The 16,254-nt window shown below is 37.8% G+C and overlaps 3 protein-coding genes across 3 annotated transcripts; 2 read left to right on the top strand and 1 right to left on the bottom strand.

Annotated features, from left to right (window-relative positions):
- LOC141590750 (cysteine-rich receptor-like protein kinase 10) lies at window positions 1-4,044 on the top strand. The gene is made up of 6 exons (XM_074411313.1): window positions 1-766; window positions 1,923-2,122; window positions 2,253-2,463; window positions 2,790-3,027; window positions 3,383-3,527; window positions 3,672-4,044. Exons 1-6 carry the CDS (start codon window positions 1-3, stop codon window positions 3,990-3,992), a joined length of 1,881 nt encoding a protein of 626 aa, XP_074267414.1. The 3' UTR covers window positions 3,993-4,044.
- Window positions 4,045-5,869: 1,825 nt separating this feature from the next.
- On the top strand, window positions 5,870-6,411 carry LOC141590749 (putative cysteine-rich receptor-like protein kinase 33). Its single transcript, XM_074411312.1, has 2 exons — window positions 5,870-5,944; window positions 6,091-6,411. Exons 1-2 carry the CDS (start codon window positions 5,870-5,872, stop codon window positions 6,409-6,411), a joined length of 396 nt encoding a protein of 131 aa, XP_074267413.1.
- Window positions 6,412-8,970: 2,559 nt separating this feature from the next.
- LOC141591373 (cysteine-rich receptor-like protein kinase 19) lies at window positions 8,971-15,730 on the bottom strand. Its single transcript, XM_074411683.1, has 7 exons — window positions 14,831-15,730; window positions 13,657-13,788; window positions 12,706-12,833; window positions 12,365-12,575; window positions 10,039-10,276; window positions 9,538-9,682; window positions 8,971-9,391 (listed from the first exon to the last, which is right to left on the bottom strand). The coding sequence occupies exons 1-7, from the start codon at window positions 15,627-15,629 to the stop codon at window positions 9,071-9,073; spliced, it is 1,974 nt and encodes a 657-aa protein (XP_074267784.1). The 5' UTR covers window positions 15,630-15,730; the 3' UTR covers window positions 8,971-9,070.
- Between the last annotated feature and the right edge of the window lie 524 nt (window positions 15,731-16,254).

Here is a 16,254-nt window from a genome sequence, read left to right as displayed (position 1 = left end):
ATGGACCCAAAAGTTCTTATTTTTCTATCACTTTTGGTTTATCAGCTTCCGATCAGAGTTGACGCGTTTCATTATGTATCTCACAATTGTACGAATACAGGTCGGAACTACACAACAGGGAGTAACTTTGAAAAAAACCTCAGTTTATTGTTTAGCAATCTCACCTCAAAAACACTCCTCAGATTCTATAGCAACACGGTTGGTGATGGATCCGACAAAGTGTATGGCCTCTTTCAATGTCGATTTGATGTAGGGGACGATAGATGTAACGCGTGTGTTGGGGATGGAACACGAAGGCTAACTCAAGATTGCCATTCATTTCGCGAAGCTATTGTATGGTACAATGAATGCATGGTACGGTATGCAAATCGCAACATCTTTTACTTGAACCAGACGCTCCCTGCGTATTATATCCATAGCAACGCGAATGTAACAAATGAAGCTTCATTCGGAACAATTCAAGATACTGTGATGAATGGCGTCATCAAGAATGCGTCTTCAACTATCTTGAATTACGCTTTTTCAGTAACCAATTGGTCAATATCGGAGAAATTGTATAGTTTTGCGCAATGCACCCCTGATATTACTCCTTCTGGTTGCACTCATTGTCTCACAACTGCATTGCATGATATGGTTGAATTATACCCTTCAAGTGCAGCGGTGATCGTCTTTTATTCGAGTTGTCAGCTACGGTATAATACAACTGGTCCCTTCTTGTATGATATTGTTATGCCGCCTCCTGCTCCTCCCTCGGCCAAGAATTCCGGTGAGTTATTTCGCAAATTCATTCAAAATTTAAAAGTGAACAGAGCAACGCAAATCCTATTTTAGTATTGCCATGTATTCCCTCCGTCTCAATCATTTGTTTGCCTATGATTAAAATATCCTTCACAAAGAATAAAAAAGGCAAACAAATGATTGGGACAAAGGGAGTATATATTTATGCGAGAAAATGATCACTTCGCTTCCCTCGTTGACTCCATCGTTGAGCATAAACTTTACACATGACTGGGTCTTTATATCTTGAACTTCTCGTAATTTTTATTTTAAGATCCGTCACTGAATGTTGTTCAATGACTGGATTATTAGAAGTAACATTATTTCACCCCTTGTTTGAAATTGCAAATGGTACGGGTGTTATCCGTCTGAAATTAAGACGGATATCTTTTTTTTTTTTGGTGTTGAGTGTTGACCCTTCGGCGTACTGAAGGCCAAATAATGGGAAGATCCTTCTTAAGTTTGACTTTTTTATTCTCAAGAGTAGGAATCGAACTCTTGACCACTTGTTTGAGAGAAGAGAATAAAGGTATTAAGGTAAGAATATTAGTTATAACTTTTTATCACTAAATGGTCACTTTTTAGCATCAGAATCGAAGACGGCGGTCATTGCAGGAGTAGCAGCTTGCGCAGGAGTTGGATTGCTAGTTCTATCGGTTTTCTTGTGGATATGTGTGTGTCGTAAAAAGCCTAAGGAAGGGAGATTATTACGACGTGGTAATGATAATTCATCAATTCAACCATCTAAATACCGACATTTTTTATCGCAAATAACAATTCTGTGAAGAAACTCATATTTACCCACATGTGAGTGTTCACATGGACAAAGAGGAGAGAGTTTACCACTTTATAAGCTGAGGAACTGCTCTCTCTACGGCCAATTGGTTTTAGAGTGAAACCTCTTTGAACTTATGAAGCTGAGTGTCTCCTCTATTTGGATGTGACCCAAGCCTGTATGCATGATTTAACAATTTCTGTATAAAATACTTAAAATTAAAGCACGGAGTAAATCATCTTAAAAAGCTTATTAAGAATTTCAATTTGCATTTGTGTAAAATGGATAAACTAAAGCAAGTAGTATGAGACTGCTTTAAATGAGACAATAGTAACTAACAAGATTTGTTTTACAAATTTTCTTGTGTAAGGCTGTTTTACAGAAGAATTTGTATTCTATTCTGCATACTGTCTAATATCCCCAATTCCTTATGATGAAACAGTCGATAGTGATATAAGTCTTGGAGAAAAAGATGTTGTACAATACGATTTCGCCACTCTTAGAGTTGCAACCGGAGACTTCTCAGCCGAAAGTAAGCTGGGTGAAGGTGGCTTCGGCGGTGTTTACAAAGTACGCTCCTCTCACTTTTTTATTGTACACTAATTCAGATAGTAAACCCTTTAATCTTTTTATGTAGAAATTTTAACAATTTCAATACAATTCTGACAACATTAGAAAACTTTCATGTATTTTGATATAGGGTGCACTTGAGAATGGAGAACAATTAGCCATTAAGAGGCTCTCGGACACCTCAGGACAAGGTAACAAGGAATTTAAGGCAGAGGTTCGACTTCTGGCTAAGCTTCAACACAGAAATCTTGTTAGGCTCGTAGGGTTTTGCTCTGAAGGTGATGAAAAACTACTTGTCTACGAGTTTCTGTCTAATTCAAGCTTGGAACGCTTCTTATTTGGTACATATTCTTTTGCAACTTTACCTTTTGTTCTATCCACCGTAAATCATTCTATGGCCTTATTTTACGTCCAGACGGCTACTACCCCATAAGTATAATAACAAACCTTCGTTTATGTGAATAATGGGAAAAACATGAGGAAATGGGGGGAGTAGTATATAGTTGCAGAGTATTTCTTATCTTCTACTCTGTATATAATTATTTGATTGATAGACAGAGAGGTGTGAACATAATGAAAGATAATCAGACACAGATCAAACACCCTAATGATAATTGTTCCATAAGTTTTTGTGGTTATATGACTTGCTCCCCTTATGGTACTATAGATCCGGAAAAGCGTGCACATTTGAATTGGGAAACACGGCACAAAAACATAGTGGGAATTGCAAGAGGCCTTCAGTATCTCCATGAAGATTCACGATTGACTATTATACATCGTGACCTTAAACCTGAAAATATATTATTGGATGATGAAATGAATCCCAAAATAGCCGACTTTGGCTTAGCAAGACACTTCGAACATTCACAAAAGTTTGGGAACACCATTCGTATAGCAGGAACACGGTATGTCTATCATCTCCTTAGTTATCAGGTTTGTGGTTTTAGTGTCATTTTTCGTATTGAAGCCCTACTTATTATCATTGCTTATTCCTCTTGGAGCCATACTTATATTCGCGGTTTTTTGCCCAAGCGTGATAGAATACCGCGAAAAGACTTATTCGCTATGGATCATCTAAATACTAGCTCCTTATATTGAAATGAATGATAAAAAGTATGTGTGCATATGAGTATTTCACGAATCTCAAGACAAGGGGAACTTGTAATGCATCAAAGTTGAAATTGTTTTTATTAGTTCGCAAAATTAAGATTGATAACAGTTCGTTCTTATGAAAATGTTTCATTGAACCGATATATGCAGAGGCTACATGGCACCAGAATGCTTGTTAGGGGAGTATTCAAGCAAATCCGATATTTATAGTTTTGGTGTCATGCTTTTGGAGATAGTAAGTGGTCAGAGTAACAGAAGATTTAGCCAGAGATCAAAGGAGGATCTCCCAATTCATGTAAGCTTGAATACACAATTTTTTCCAATTCAATCATTTGTTTGCCTTCGATTAAAATACCACCCATAAAGAAAAAAAAAGTTAAACAAATGACCGAGAGATGGAAAGAGTATCAACTAAGTAAACCTTTGTTTCCATTGAAAGGCATGGATACTATGGAATGAAGAGAGATCCATCGAACTAGTAGACCCTGAATTGGACAAAACTTATTCAAGCAAAGAAATTGAGAGGTTCATTCAAATTGGATTACTATGTGTGCAAGCGGATGAAGAGCAAAGACCCAGCATGACAGAAGTGGTTCTAATGCTAACCGTCGCCTCAATCGATCTTACTTTGCCATCACCACCAGTGGTGATCGTCCCTCAACTAAATGTTGCATGGGCTAACCCTAATGGACAACATAGTACTAGTGATCAATTTTCCACAAAATCTATCACCCAAGACTTATACCCAAATCCAAGATGATTGGTATAGTTTCGCCAATATTGTTACAAAACCATTGTCTTCAAATGCTCAATATGGAGTGTCATGTGATTTGCAATTACATGGAACTAAATTTGACGAAATTGTAGTGTATACTCATATTGTGTTGCCATTTCCTTGTGAGTGGAGTTCTTTTTGTGAGGTTGGAGAATTTGAAGGTGTTAATATATACTTTCGTCCCGGTTATTTATTTAGCTATTCTATTTATGAGGGTCTTACTCTTTTGTTTACCTTTTTATATTGAGAATATTTTGGGAGGGCAATTTGATAATCCTCAAAACCTACTGTCCACTTATCACCCAATAAAAACCCCACAAATGGTCCCCTCCCATCTCTTAGATCTTTCTGTTAAAACCAAAGGTAAACAAATGATCGGAACGAAGAGAGTACAAGAATTTGGTACCATTTGGAAAATATAAAACAATTTCGTAAAATTGAAGCCAAATTGACATATTTTACCTAATTCTTCGACACACAAACTCCCTCCGTCCCGGTTATTTGTTTACTTAATTATTCGATTTTAGGTGCCTCATTCAATTGTTTATCTTTCTATTTTGAGAATGTCTTTGATGACAATTTGATAATACTTACTCTACAATACTTAATTTGGTCTACTTGTCATTCAATAACTCGTCCCCTTCTCTTTTCTTGATCTTTATGTCAAAATCAAAGGTAAACAATGACGGGGACAGAGAGAGTAAATATATAGAACTCCATTCATAAACGGTGGTTACACAATAACATGGGTGAAGGGATGTAATGGTTCACAAGTAAATCATTTGTACGGAGTATTATAGTTAGTTTAACCAAATCTGACCTCAGCCGCAAAGAGCACCACTTTCATCCCTAATCGACCCAAATAACGCCCAACCAAAACCCTATCCACCACACTGGACACCTACCCTACACTACAGTTTGACCTTCTGCCAAAAATCAAACTCCCTGGACCACCGGAAGACCCGTCGAACCCCTCTACAAAACCCCCAATCCAACCGCAACAACCCAGAAAATGTGACCAGACCGTCTGAGCAACGACCTTTACCACCCAATCGACCACCAATAAGACCACCTATGACCACGCTAGTTACCATTAGGAGAAACCCTGTTGATCCACCTTTACAACGGACCAAAAACCCTCTATTTATGACTTCGTTTGCCCATTCAAATATTGACTCAAACTTGCCTCCTCGATACTGATTTATCAAAACTCGAAAAATCACTTGTAATTGTGTACCTTCAATCAATTTCTTGTATTAGTTTGTACTTTTTCATCATCTTACAATGGTTTTATTTATGCACCATAGGAGCCTTTTGATAAAGTCTTTTTTATTATGTCATAAAACCATTTCAAAATCTCTATTCGAATTTGAGAAAACGATTATACTGTGTCATAGTTGGTATCGTAATAAACCGTATAATTCTTGCTACATTATAGACCAATTCATGCGAGAGCTATCCTATGTCATCTGGGTAGCTTAGGGTCACTAGACCGAGAGACGTCTAATCAACCCAAGACCCGCGTAGTAGACCCTAATCTCCCCCATATGAACCCATTTGTCCTAGTCTCTTTTTAATTGTTTGAATTCGCTATTGTCTTAGCGTTATTTAGTTTACACCACTTTTTATTGTTTTTACTGAATTGTCATAGTTTAGACCACAAACCAAACCCAAAACAGTGACCTAGGCACCACTCTAAATAGATTACATTTCATTGATCGACCGTCCTTGAGGATCGACCTCGACTTACGTACTATACTAGGTTGAGTATAAGCATTGTTTGATAGGTAAGTAAACGACCACCTATCAACAACAGTCATGCACTTGCGAGGTACATATAATAAATTTACAGTTTCGGTGTCATGCTTTTGGAGATAGTAAGTGGTCAGAGTAACAGAAGATTTAGCCAGAGATCAAAAGAGGATCTCCCAATTCATGTAAGCTCGAATACACAAGTTTCTCCAACCCAATCATTTGTTTACCTTTAATTAAAATATCACTCATAAAGAAAAAGAAAAAGTTAAACAAACGACCGAGAGATGGAAAGAGTATCAACTAAGTAAACCTTTGTTTTTATTGAAAGGCATGGATACTATGGAATGAAGAGCGATCCATCGAACTAGTAGACCCTGAAATGGACAAAACTTATTCAAGCAAAGAAATTGAAAGGTTCATTCAAATTGGATTGCTATGTGTGCAAGCGGATGAAGAGCAAAGACCCAGCATGACAGAAGTGGTTCTAATGCTAACAGTCGGCTCAATTGATCTTACTTTGCCATCACCACCAGTGGTGATCGTACCTCAACTAAATGTTGCTTGGGCTAACCCTGCTGGACAACATAGTAATAGTGATCAATATTCCACAAAATCTATCCCCCAAGACTTGTACCCTAATCCAAGATAATCCGTATAGTTTCCCCAATATTGCATGATCATTTACAATGCCATATTGAACACTCCTTTCAGTTGTGTTTCTTAATTCTTATGGTTATCAGGTTATGTGAGCTCATATGAAGTATTGAATTGGTCGATCACATTTTACATTATTCTCCTACACATATTACACATATGACATGTATAGAACTCCGTACAAAAACTATTAGTAAATATTCTGTATATATTTAGTTTGTTATATTTCCTTGTATATCTCGTAGTTAGTTTATCTCGTAGTTAGTAATGCAATCCCTAATTAGGGTATTGTATTATTGTCATATATATAGTTACAGTATCCTGAATACAAGGAAACGATATCACAAGATAAACTAACTACGAGATATACAAGGAAATATAACAAACTAAATATATACAGAATATTTACTAATAAATTAGGGTATTGTATTATTGTCATATATATAGTTACAGTATCCTGAATACAAGGAAACGATATCACAAGATAAACTAACTACGAGATATACAAGGAAATATAACAAACTAAATATATACAGAATATTTACTAATACAAAGGTTTACTTAGTTGATGCCATGATACTCTTTCCATCTCTCGGTTATTTGTTTAACTTTTTTTTCTTTATGAGTGGTATTTTAATCAAAGGCAAACAAATGATTGGGTTGGAGAAATTTGTGCATTCGAGCTTACATGAATTGGGAGATCCTCCTTTGATCTCTGGCTAAATCTTCTGTTACTTTGAGTCTCTGACCACTTACTATCTCCAAAAGCATGACACCGAAACTATAAATTTATTATATGTACCTCGCAAGTGCATGAGTGTTGTTGATAGGTGGTCGTTTACTTAGCTATCAAACAATACTTATACTCAACCTAGTATATCACGTAAATCGAGGTCGATCCTCAAGGACGGTCGATCAATGAAATGTAATTTATTTGGAGTGGTGCCTAGGTCACTGTTTTGGGTTTGGTTTGTGGTCTAAACTATGACAATTCAATAAAAACAATAAAAAGTGATGTAAACTAAATAACGCTAGGAGTCTAAGACAATAGCGAATTCAAACAATTAAAAAAAACTAGGACAAATGAGTTCATATGGGGTAGATTAGGGTCTAATAGTTGGGTCTTGGGTTGATTAGAAGTCTATATGGTCTTTTGGGCCGAGTCTCTCGATCTAGTGACGCTACCTATATGACATAGGATAGCTCTCACATAAATCACGCTATAATGTAGCAAGCATTATACGGTTTATTACGATACCAACTATGACACAGTATAATCGTTTTCTCAAATTCGAATAGAGATTTTGAGATGGTTTTATGACATAATAAAAAAAGACTTTATCAAAAGGCTCCTATGGTGCATAAATAAAACCATTGTAAGATGATGAAAAAGTACAAACTAATACAGGAAATTGATCGAAGGTACACTTACAAGTGATTTTTCGAGTTTTGATAAATCAGAATCGAGGAGGCAAGTTTGAGTCAATATTTGAAAGGGCAAACGAAGTCATAACTAAAGGGTTTTTGGTGCGTTGGAAAGGTGGATCAACAGGATTTTTCCAAATGGTAATTAGGGTGGTCATAGGTGGTTTTATTGGTGGTCGATTGGGTGGTAAAGGTCGTTGGTCAGAAGGTCTGGTCACATTTTCTGGGTTGTTGCGGTTGGACAGGGGGTTTTGTAGAGGATTTGACGGGTCTGCCCGTGGCCCAGGGAGTTTGATTTTTGGCAGAAGGTTAAAATGTAGTGTAAGGTAGGTGTCCAGGGTGGTGGTTAGGGTTGTGGTTGAGCTTTGTTTGGGTCGATTAGGGGTGAAAGTGGTGCTCTTTGTGGCTGAGGTCAGATTTGTTCAAACTTAACTATAATACTCCGTACAAATGATTCTTCTTTACTTGTGAACCATTACATCCCTTCACCCATGTTATTGTGTAACCACCGTTTATGAATGGAGTTCTATATATTTACTCCCTTTGTCCCCGTCATTGTTTACCTTTGATTTTGGCACAAAGATCAAGAAAAGTAGAGGGGACCTGTTATTAAATGACAAGTAGACCAAATTAAGTTGTGTGGAGTACGTAGTATCAAGTTGTCATCAAAGACATTCTCAAAATAAAAAGATAAACAATTGAATGAGACATCCAAAATAGAACAAGTAAACAAATGAGCGGTGCGGAGGGAGTTTGTGTGTCGGATAATTAGGTAAAATGCGTTCAATTCAGCTCCTGTTTTACCAAATTGGTTTATATTTTTCAAATGGTACCAAATTCTTGTACTCCCTTCGTTCCGGTCATTTGTTTACCTTTGATTTTAGAACAAAAATCAAGGAGATGGGAGGGGACCATTTGTAGGGTTTTTATTGGGTGACAAGTGGACAATAGGTTATGAGGATAATCAAATTGTCCTCCCAAAATATTCTCAATATAAAAAAGGTAGATAAATGACTGAGACCCCCATAAAATACATAAGGTTAATAAATGACCTTCAAATTCTCCAACCACACAAAAAGAAATCCACTCACAAGGAAATGGCAACACAATAAGTGTATACACACTACAATTTCGTCAAATAATTTCCATGTAATTGCAAATCACATGACACTCCATATTGAACATTTGAAGACAATGGTTTTGTAACAATATTTGTGAAACTACACCAATCATCTTGGGTTTGAGTATAAGTCTTGGGTGATAGATTTTGTCGAAAATTGATCACTATTACTATGTTCTCCAGTAGGGTTAGCCCAAGCAACATTTAGTTGAGGGACGATCACTACTGGTGGTGATGGCATTGTAAGATCGATTGAGCCAACGGTTAGCATTAGAACCACTTCTGTCATGGTGGGTCTTTGCTCTTCATCCGGTTGCACACATAGCAATCCAATTTGAATGAACCTCTCAATTTCTTTGCTTGAATAAGTTTTGTCCAATTCAGGGTCTACTAGTTCGATGGATCTCTCTTCATTCCAAAGTATCCATGCCTTTCAATAGAAACAAAGGTTTTTAGTTGATACTCTTTCCATCTCTCGGTCATTTGTTTAACTTTTTTCTTGTTTATGAGTGATATTTTAATCAAAGGCAAACAAATGATTGGGTTGAAAAAATTTGTGTATGTATTCGAGCTTACATGAATTGGGAGATCCTCCTTTGATCTCTGGCTAAATCTTCTGTTACTCTGACCACTTACTATCTCCAAAAGCATGACACCGAAACTATAAATATCGGATTTGCTTGAATACTCCCCTAACAAGCATTCTGGTGCCATGTAGCCTCTGCATATATCGGTTCAATGAAACATTTTCATAAGAACGAACTGTTATCAATCTTAAATTTGTGAACTAATAAAAACAATCTCAATTTTGATGCATTACAAATTTCCCTTGTACTAAGATTCGAGAAATGCTCATATGCACACATACTTTTTATCATTTATTTCATTATAAGGAGCTAGTATTTAGATGATCCATAGCAAATAAGTCTTTTCGCGGTATTCTATCACGCTTGGGCAAAAAACCGCTAATATAAGTATGGCTCGAAGAGGAACAAGCAATGATATTAAGTAGGGCTTCGATACGAAAAATGACACTAAAACCACAAAACCTAATAACTAATGAGATGATAGACATACCGTGTTCCTGCTATACGAATGGTGTTCCCAAACTTTTGTAAATGTTCGAAGAGTCTTGCTAAGCCAAAGTCGGCTATTTTGGGATTCATTTCATCATCCAATAATATATTTTCAGGTTTAAGGTCACGATGTATAATAGTCAATCGTGAATCTTCATGGAGATACTGAAGGCCTCTTGCAATTCCCACAATGTTTTTGTGTCGTGTTGCCCAATTCAAATGTGCACGCTTTTCCGGATCTATAGTACCATAAAGGAAGCGAGTCAAATAACCACAAACACTTATGGAACGGTTATCATTAGGGTATTCGATCTGTGTTTGATTATCTTTCATTATGATCACACCTCTTCGTCTATCAATCAAATAATTATATACAGAGTAGAAGATAAGAAATACTCCGCAACTATATACTACTCCCCCCATTTCCTCATTGTAAGACAGTATAATACGATATAATGACTTGATTAATATTGATGAAATAGAATACAATATATAGTAGAGTGTCTTGGAGATCACTCTAACAATCTTCCTAAATATCTTATAGAATATTATGATACCTCATAATATTCACCTAATCAATATATCATTCTAATATATCTCTAATACACCCCCTCAGTCAAAGCGGTAGTGAACGAACACTTTGACTAGACCAAAATATATAGTTGATGATGCCATTGTCGTAGGGGTAAGTTGACGTTGTCGACGATGGTATCGGATGTGATGCCTTGCTTGTCTTGATCTTGCCATAGTAATAGCCACACACATAATAATAACTAAGACTAATTGTGTGCGAGGGGCCGAAGCAACAACTCGTGAGACACACAACACTAAAACGTCAAGGTGTACGAGGGCCGTAGCAACTCGTGAAACACCGACTTAACAGAAAATAAATATGGTGCACGAGGGCCGAAGCAACTCGTGAAACACCGACTCAGCAGAAAATAAAAAATGGTGCACGAGGGCCAAAGCAACTCGTGAAACACCGAACGGTGAGGGCCGAAGCAAACTCAACGGTACAATTAAAATAAAACAATACTACTAAACCAAAAACAAAAGCACACACATCCGAGAGGCACTTCGATCCTGTGGCGATGTGGTTGGCCGTGCGGGTCGAAACCGGCGGAGTCATTCCACCCGGCCCGTTAGGCAGGGGTGGTTGCTAGGGCGAACCTGTAGCGGACAAGGAGAAGGCAATAGCGGAATGCGGCGGAGGTTTAGAACGGTGGCGGTTGCCGAAGCAACATGGCAAAGAGGGTTGTTTTAGCAACTCTGGACAGCGGCAAGTGTGTTGATGGTGGCGGCGTGAACACAATCAACTCAGCGGCATCGGCGGAGGCACACCGACTTAAAGAGCGGAGGAGGGTAGAAAATTTATTCCTAAACTAATACTCTAGGCGTCGGGACGGTGGTGGTGTTGAGGTTGTGTATGGATGGAAGGGTGGTTGTTGATAGGGATGGGGTTGTGGGTCCGGGTGTGAGAGGTGATTGGTACGGAGGTCAGGCAGCGGGTGGGGTTTTGATGTAGGGTTGAGGCACGGTGATGGTGGCTTGTTTTGGGTGGTGAAATTGGCAGGGAGATGAAAGGGGTAGCAGGTCAGGGGCGATGGGTCAGGAGGTTGGTCGGTCGGCCGGAGTCGGGATGTGGAGGCGGAAAGGCTGGTGGTGGGGAGGGAGATGTGGGTCGTGGGCTGGTTGGACAACGAAGGGCATAATGGTCTGGTTAGAAGATAGGATGGCAGGTGTTTGTGGAAATTGGGCAAATGAAAGGCAGTGAGCGTAGGGTTTGTGGCAGGGCTAGGAGGCCTAGATCACTTTATTGAAAAAAAAAAAAGAAAAACTAAAGTGCAGCACACTACTAACTACTAAGGAATTATGCGCATGACTTGATTACTAACGATGAAACGGGATACCTCTCGGAGATGGTATAAGACGACCATCTCCGGCCGGTGATTTAAAGACGAGGTTGTTGCAAAGCGGAAGAGTTTTGAGAGGATCGACTTTTAGGCTGATACCATGTAAGACGGTATAATACGATATAATGACTTGATTAATATTGATGAAATATGATACAATATATAGTAGAGTGTCTTGGAGATCACTCTAACAATCTTCCTAAATATCTTATAGAATATTATGATACCTCATAATATTCACCTAATCAATATATTATTCTAATATATCTCTAATACTCATGTTCTTCCCATTATTCACATAAATGAAGGTTTGTTATAATACTTATGGGGTAGTAGCCGTCTGGACGTAAAATAAGGCCATAGAATGATATACGGTGGATAAAACAAAAGATAAAGTTGCAAAAGAACATGTACCAAATAGGAAGCGTTCCAAGCTTGAATTAGACAGAAACTCGTAGACAAGTAGTTTTTCATCACCTTCTGAGCAAAATCCTACGAGCCTAACAAGATTTCTGTGTTGAAGCTTTGCCAGAAGTCGAACCTCTGCCTTAAATTCCTTGTTACCCTGTCCTGAGGTGTCCGAGAGCCTCTTAATGGCTAATTGTTCTCCATTCTCAAGTGCACCCTATCTCAAAATACATGAAAGGTTTCTAATGGTGAGAATTGTATCAAAATTGTCAAAATTTTTAGATAAAAAGATTAAACGGTTTACTATCAGAATTAGTCTACAATAAAAAGAAATGAGTAGGGCGTACTTTGTAAACACCACCGAAGCCACCTTCACCCAGCTTACTTTCAGCTGAGAAGTCTCCGGTTGCAGCTCTGAGAGTGGCGAAATCGTATTGTACAACATCTTTTTCTCCAAGACTTATATCACTATCCACTGTTTCATCATAAGGAATTGAGGATATTAGACAGAATGCAGAATACAAATTCTTCTGTAAAACCGCCTTACACAAGAAAATTTGTAAAACAGATCTTGTTTGTTATTATTGTCTCATTTAAAGCAGACTTGCATACGGGCCTGGACCACATTCAAATAGACGAGATAGTCAGCTTTATAAAGTAGTAAACTCACGTATAAGGCTGAGCAAGTTTAGGTCCGGACCAATAAAATGGACTAGACCAGACTAGACCAAAATTTGTTCTGAACCGAACCCGGATCGAATTCTTCTAGGGCTAGTCCTCGATCCTTGTTTTTTTGAAATTTCGGTCTTCGGTCCGGTCCGGTCCGGTCCAAGACCGGTAATTTTAGGTCCCGACCGAAATATATGACTTTCACGTCTATTTATTGAAACTTTGTAAATGAATTGGATATTTTACGTTAAAATGTCATTATAAACTCAATTATAGTCATTGTTTATATTAAACAATAGGTCAAATACTTATTTTATTTGATTTGATGAATTTAAAATTCATTAATCATATACTAAATACCGACATATCGTACTTTTCGGTCCATTTTGGTCTAAAACCTAACTGGACCGAAAAATTCGGGTTTGGTCCAGACCAGGACCGAAACTTTTAGGTCCGGTCTTTGGTCCACTTAATTTATTTTTAGGACCGATCCAATTCGGTCCGATCCCATTTTGGACCGATGTTCAGCCCTACTCACATATAGGTAAATATGGGCTTCTCCACAGAAATGTTATTTGCCAATCAAGAATATCGGTATTTAGATGGTTGAATTGATGAGTTAGCATTACCTCGTCGCAGTAATCTCCCTTCCTTAGGCTTTTTACGACACACACATATCCACAAAATAACCGATAGAACTAGCAATCCAACTCCTGCGCAAGCTGCTACTCCTGCAATGACCGCCGTCTTCCATTCTGATGCTAAAAAGTGACCATTTAGTGTTAAAAAGTTATAACTAATATTCTTACCTTAATACCTTTAACAGTAAGACTCTCTTCTCTCAAACAAGTGGTCAAGAGTTCGATTCCTACTTTTGAGAATAAAAAAGTCAAACTTGAGAAGAATCTTCCCATTATTTGGCCTTCAGTACGCCGAAGGGTCAACACTCAACACCAAAAAAAAAAAGACACATTTCATAACTTTAGAATTCTCTTTGATTAGTTTTCCATTGCTTTTTTGTTTCATATCAAACTACAATAATGGAGTGAAAAAAATAAATATTAATAAGGTGCCTATATATTTTAAATGTATAAATAATACCCCTGGAAATAAAAACTCTATTTATGCGGGATCTATACTAGTAAAAAAAAAGTAAACAAATAATTGGAATTAGAGGTGGCAATTATTGACACGACCCAAAAACACGACACGAACCCGACACGAAGTTAGCGGGTTAGGGTTAAGACGTTGTGACCCATTTAAGTAATTGGGTTGACACGGACATGACACGAAACTTAAATGGGTCTAGTGGACTATTCCTCTTACCCAGTCAAATAGTCAAACAATCAAAGTCTTTTTATACTCCCTCCTATTCTATATTTTCTTCCCCTCTCATTTTTACCCAAGAAATAACAAAGTGAATTTGGACCACACTAAACACACTACTCCACATATCATTGAATTTAGACCACACAAATCATCCCAAAAAAGGAAATAGGGAAGAAAACCCGAATAACCGAATAAAAAAATAGGGAAGAAAATATAAAATAGGAGGGAGTATTAATTAAGTAGTCGAAGTCTTTTTTAATTAATTTAGAACATATATAAGTAGTCAAACTGTCAAAGTCATACTCTGTGCCCAACCCGAGTCAAACATAATATTCAATCGACTCACCTAGTCACGTCTACTATTCTTGTCCCGACTCAAACCTGACCCATTATTCAACATATATAGATGTATACGATAATTCAAAATAAGTGAAATAATAATTTGTATAAATTAAATGAGAGATATGGGAGTACCTGATGATGGCAACGGTGACGGTGACGGTGACGGTGGATGTACTTGTGGTAGATACGAAAGATTGAAGAAAGGGAAAGCCTCAAACTGTACAATGCAGCTCGGCGCCAAAAACCGACCACCCGGCTTCTGTTGAAAGTATTGGATCGACGAGTTCAAACACTCATAACAATCATTACCAATTAAATTCGGGGTACATTGTCCCAACCCATATATAGGCTGACTCGCCGAATAGTTGACAAAATTGGTTGCAAATTTCTTAAAAGACCCGCCTCCGGCTGCTTGAACCGCGATCACATTACTAATCATATTCGTTACCACGTCCATGTATTGGATTTTGTCACCGATAATGTCGCTACCATGCCAGGCGATCAATCCAGGTACTTCATCCATATTATTGAAAAAAGACGAGTTTGAATACCGAACCTGACATTGGTCGTACCATACAATAGCCACCTTCATATTAGGACAAATCGTTGGAATGTCGGTAGTGGTAGCGGTAGCGACACATTGGTGACATGAGCTGATGTTCTGGTCCCCTCTGCAGAGATATTCGCCGTAGACAGCTTCTATTGACGGATTACCGACTGTGGTTCTATAGAAACCCGATGGGTTGTTAGTCGCGTTGGAGGCGAGAGCGCGAAAAAGGGTGTTTAAATTGGTTTGGTAGGTACTTCCGTTGGTGAACATTGTGTCATTTGTGCAGGTGTTGGCGAATTGGGCTGACACGGTTGTCGTTTGATGGATCATTGTAACGATTAGCACCGGTAAAAAGGCTAATATCCAATTAATTTGGTACATTTTTGTGCTTAATTACTAATTAGCTAATAATAAAATGAAAAATGAAAAATTGAGTTGAATTGTTGATGAAGAGTATTGTGTGTGAACCGTTGCATTTATGTGTATATATTTATTGGGGACTAGAATACTGTTATGGCTTGGAATCCTTCAAAGGAAAAAAAAGGTGGATGTTGATATTTTTCAATGTGTAATGTTCCGCGAAGGAGAAAATCAAGTTCCTAACCAAGAAAAGTCATTAAAGGAGAAAATTAAGTACCACTCAACATAGTAGTCCCTTTGACACTCTCCCCACACATGTGAGGACCACTTCAACGGATAGAATTTTCTGCGACTTGGGCCAAATAAGAGGTCCACGCATGGTGATGACGGGGGACGAATTGGTGGTTGGTATGGTGATTTAATGGAGGTGTGTTATGGTTGTTGATGATGGTGAAATGTATGATAATGGTGAATTGCAGTTGAATGAAGGAGGGAGGAGGAGTTTGCCAAAAGTCAACCTTTTGACTTTGTCAATTTGACTTCTCACGCTTGATCAATGCAAAACCTGTTATGAAATATTACATTATAATATTATATGGATGTCCATATCTTAGAATATTCTAGGGTATATTATATTATGGAAACT

Source organism: Silene latifolia, chromosome 7, assembly GCF_048544455.1.
Source record: "Silene latifolia isolate original U9 population chromosome 7, ASM4854445v1, whole genome shotgun sequence".
NCBI lineage: Eukaryota > Viridiplantae > Streptophyta > Magnoliopsida > Caryophyllales > Caryophyllaceae > Silene > Silene latifolia.
Note: the sequence above shows the minus strand (reverse complement) of the source record. Positions and strands in the feature narration are given on the sequence as shown.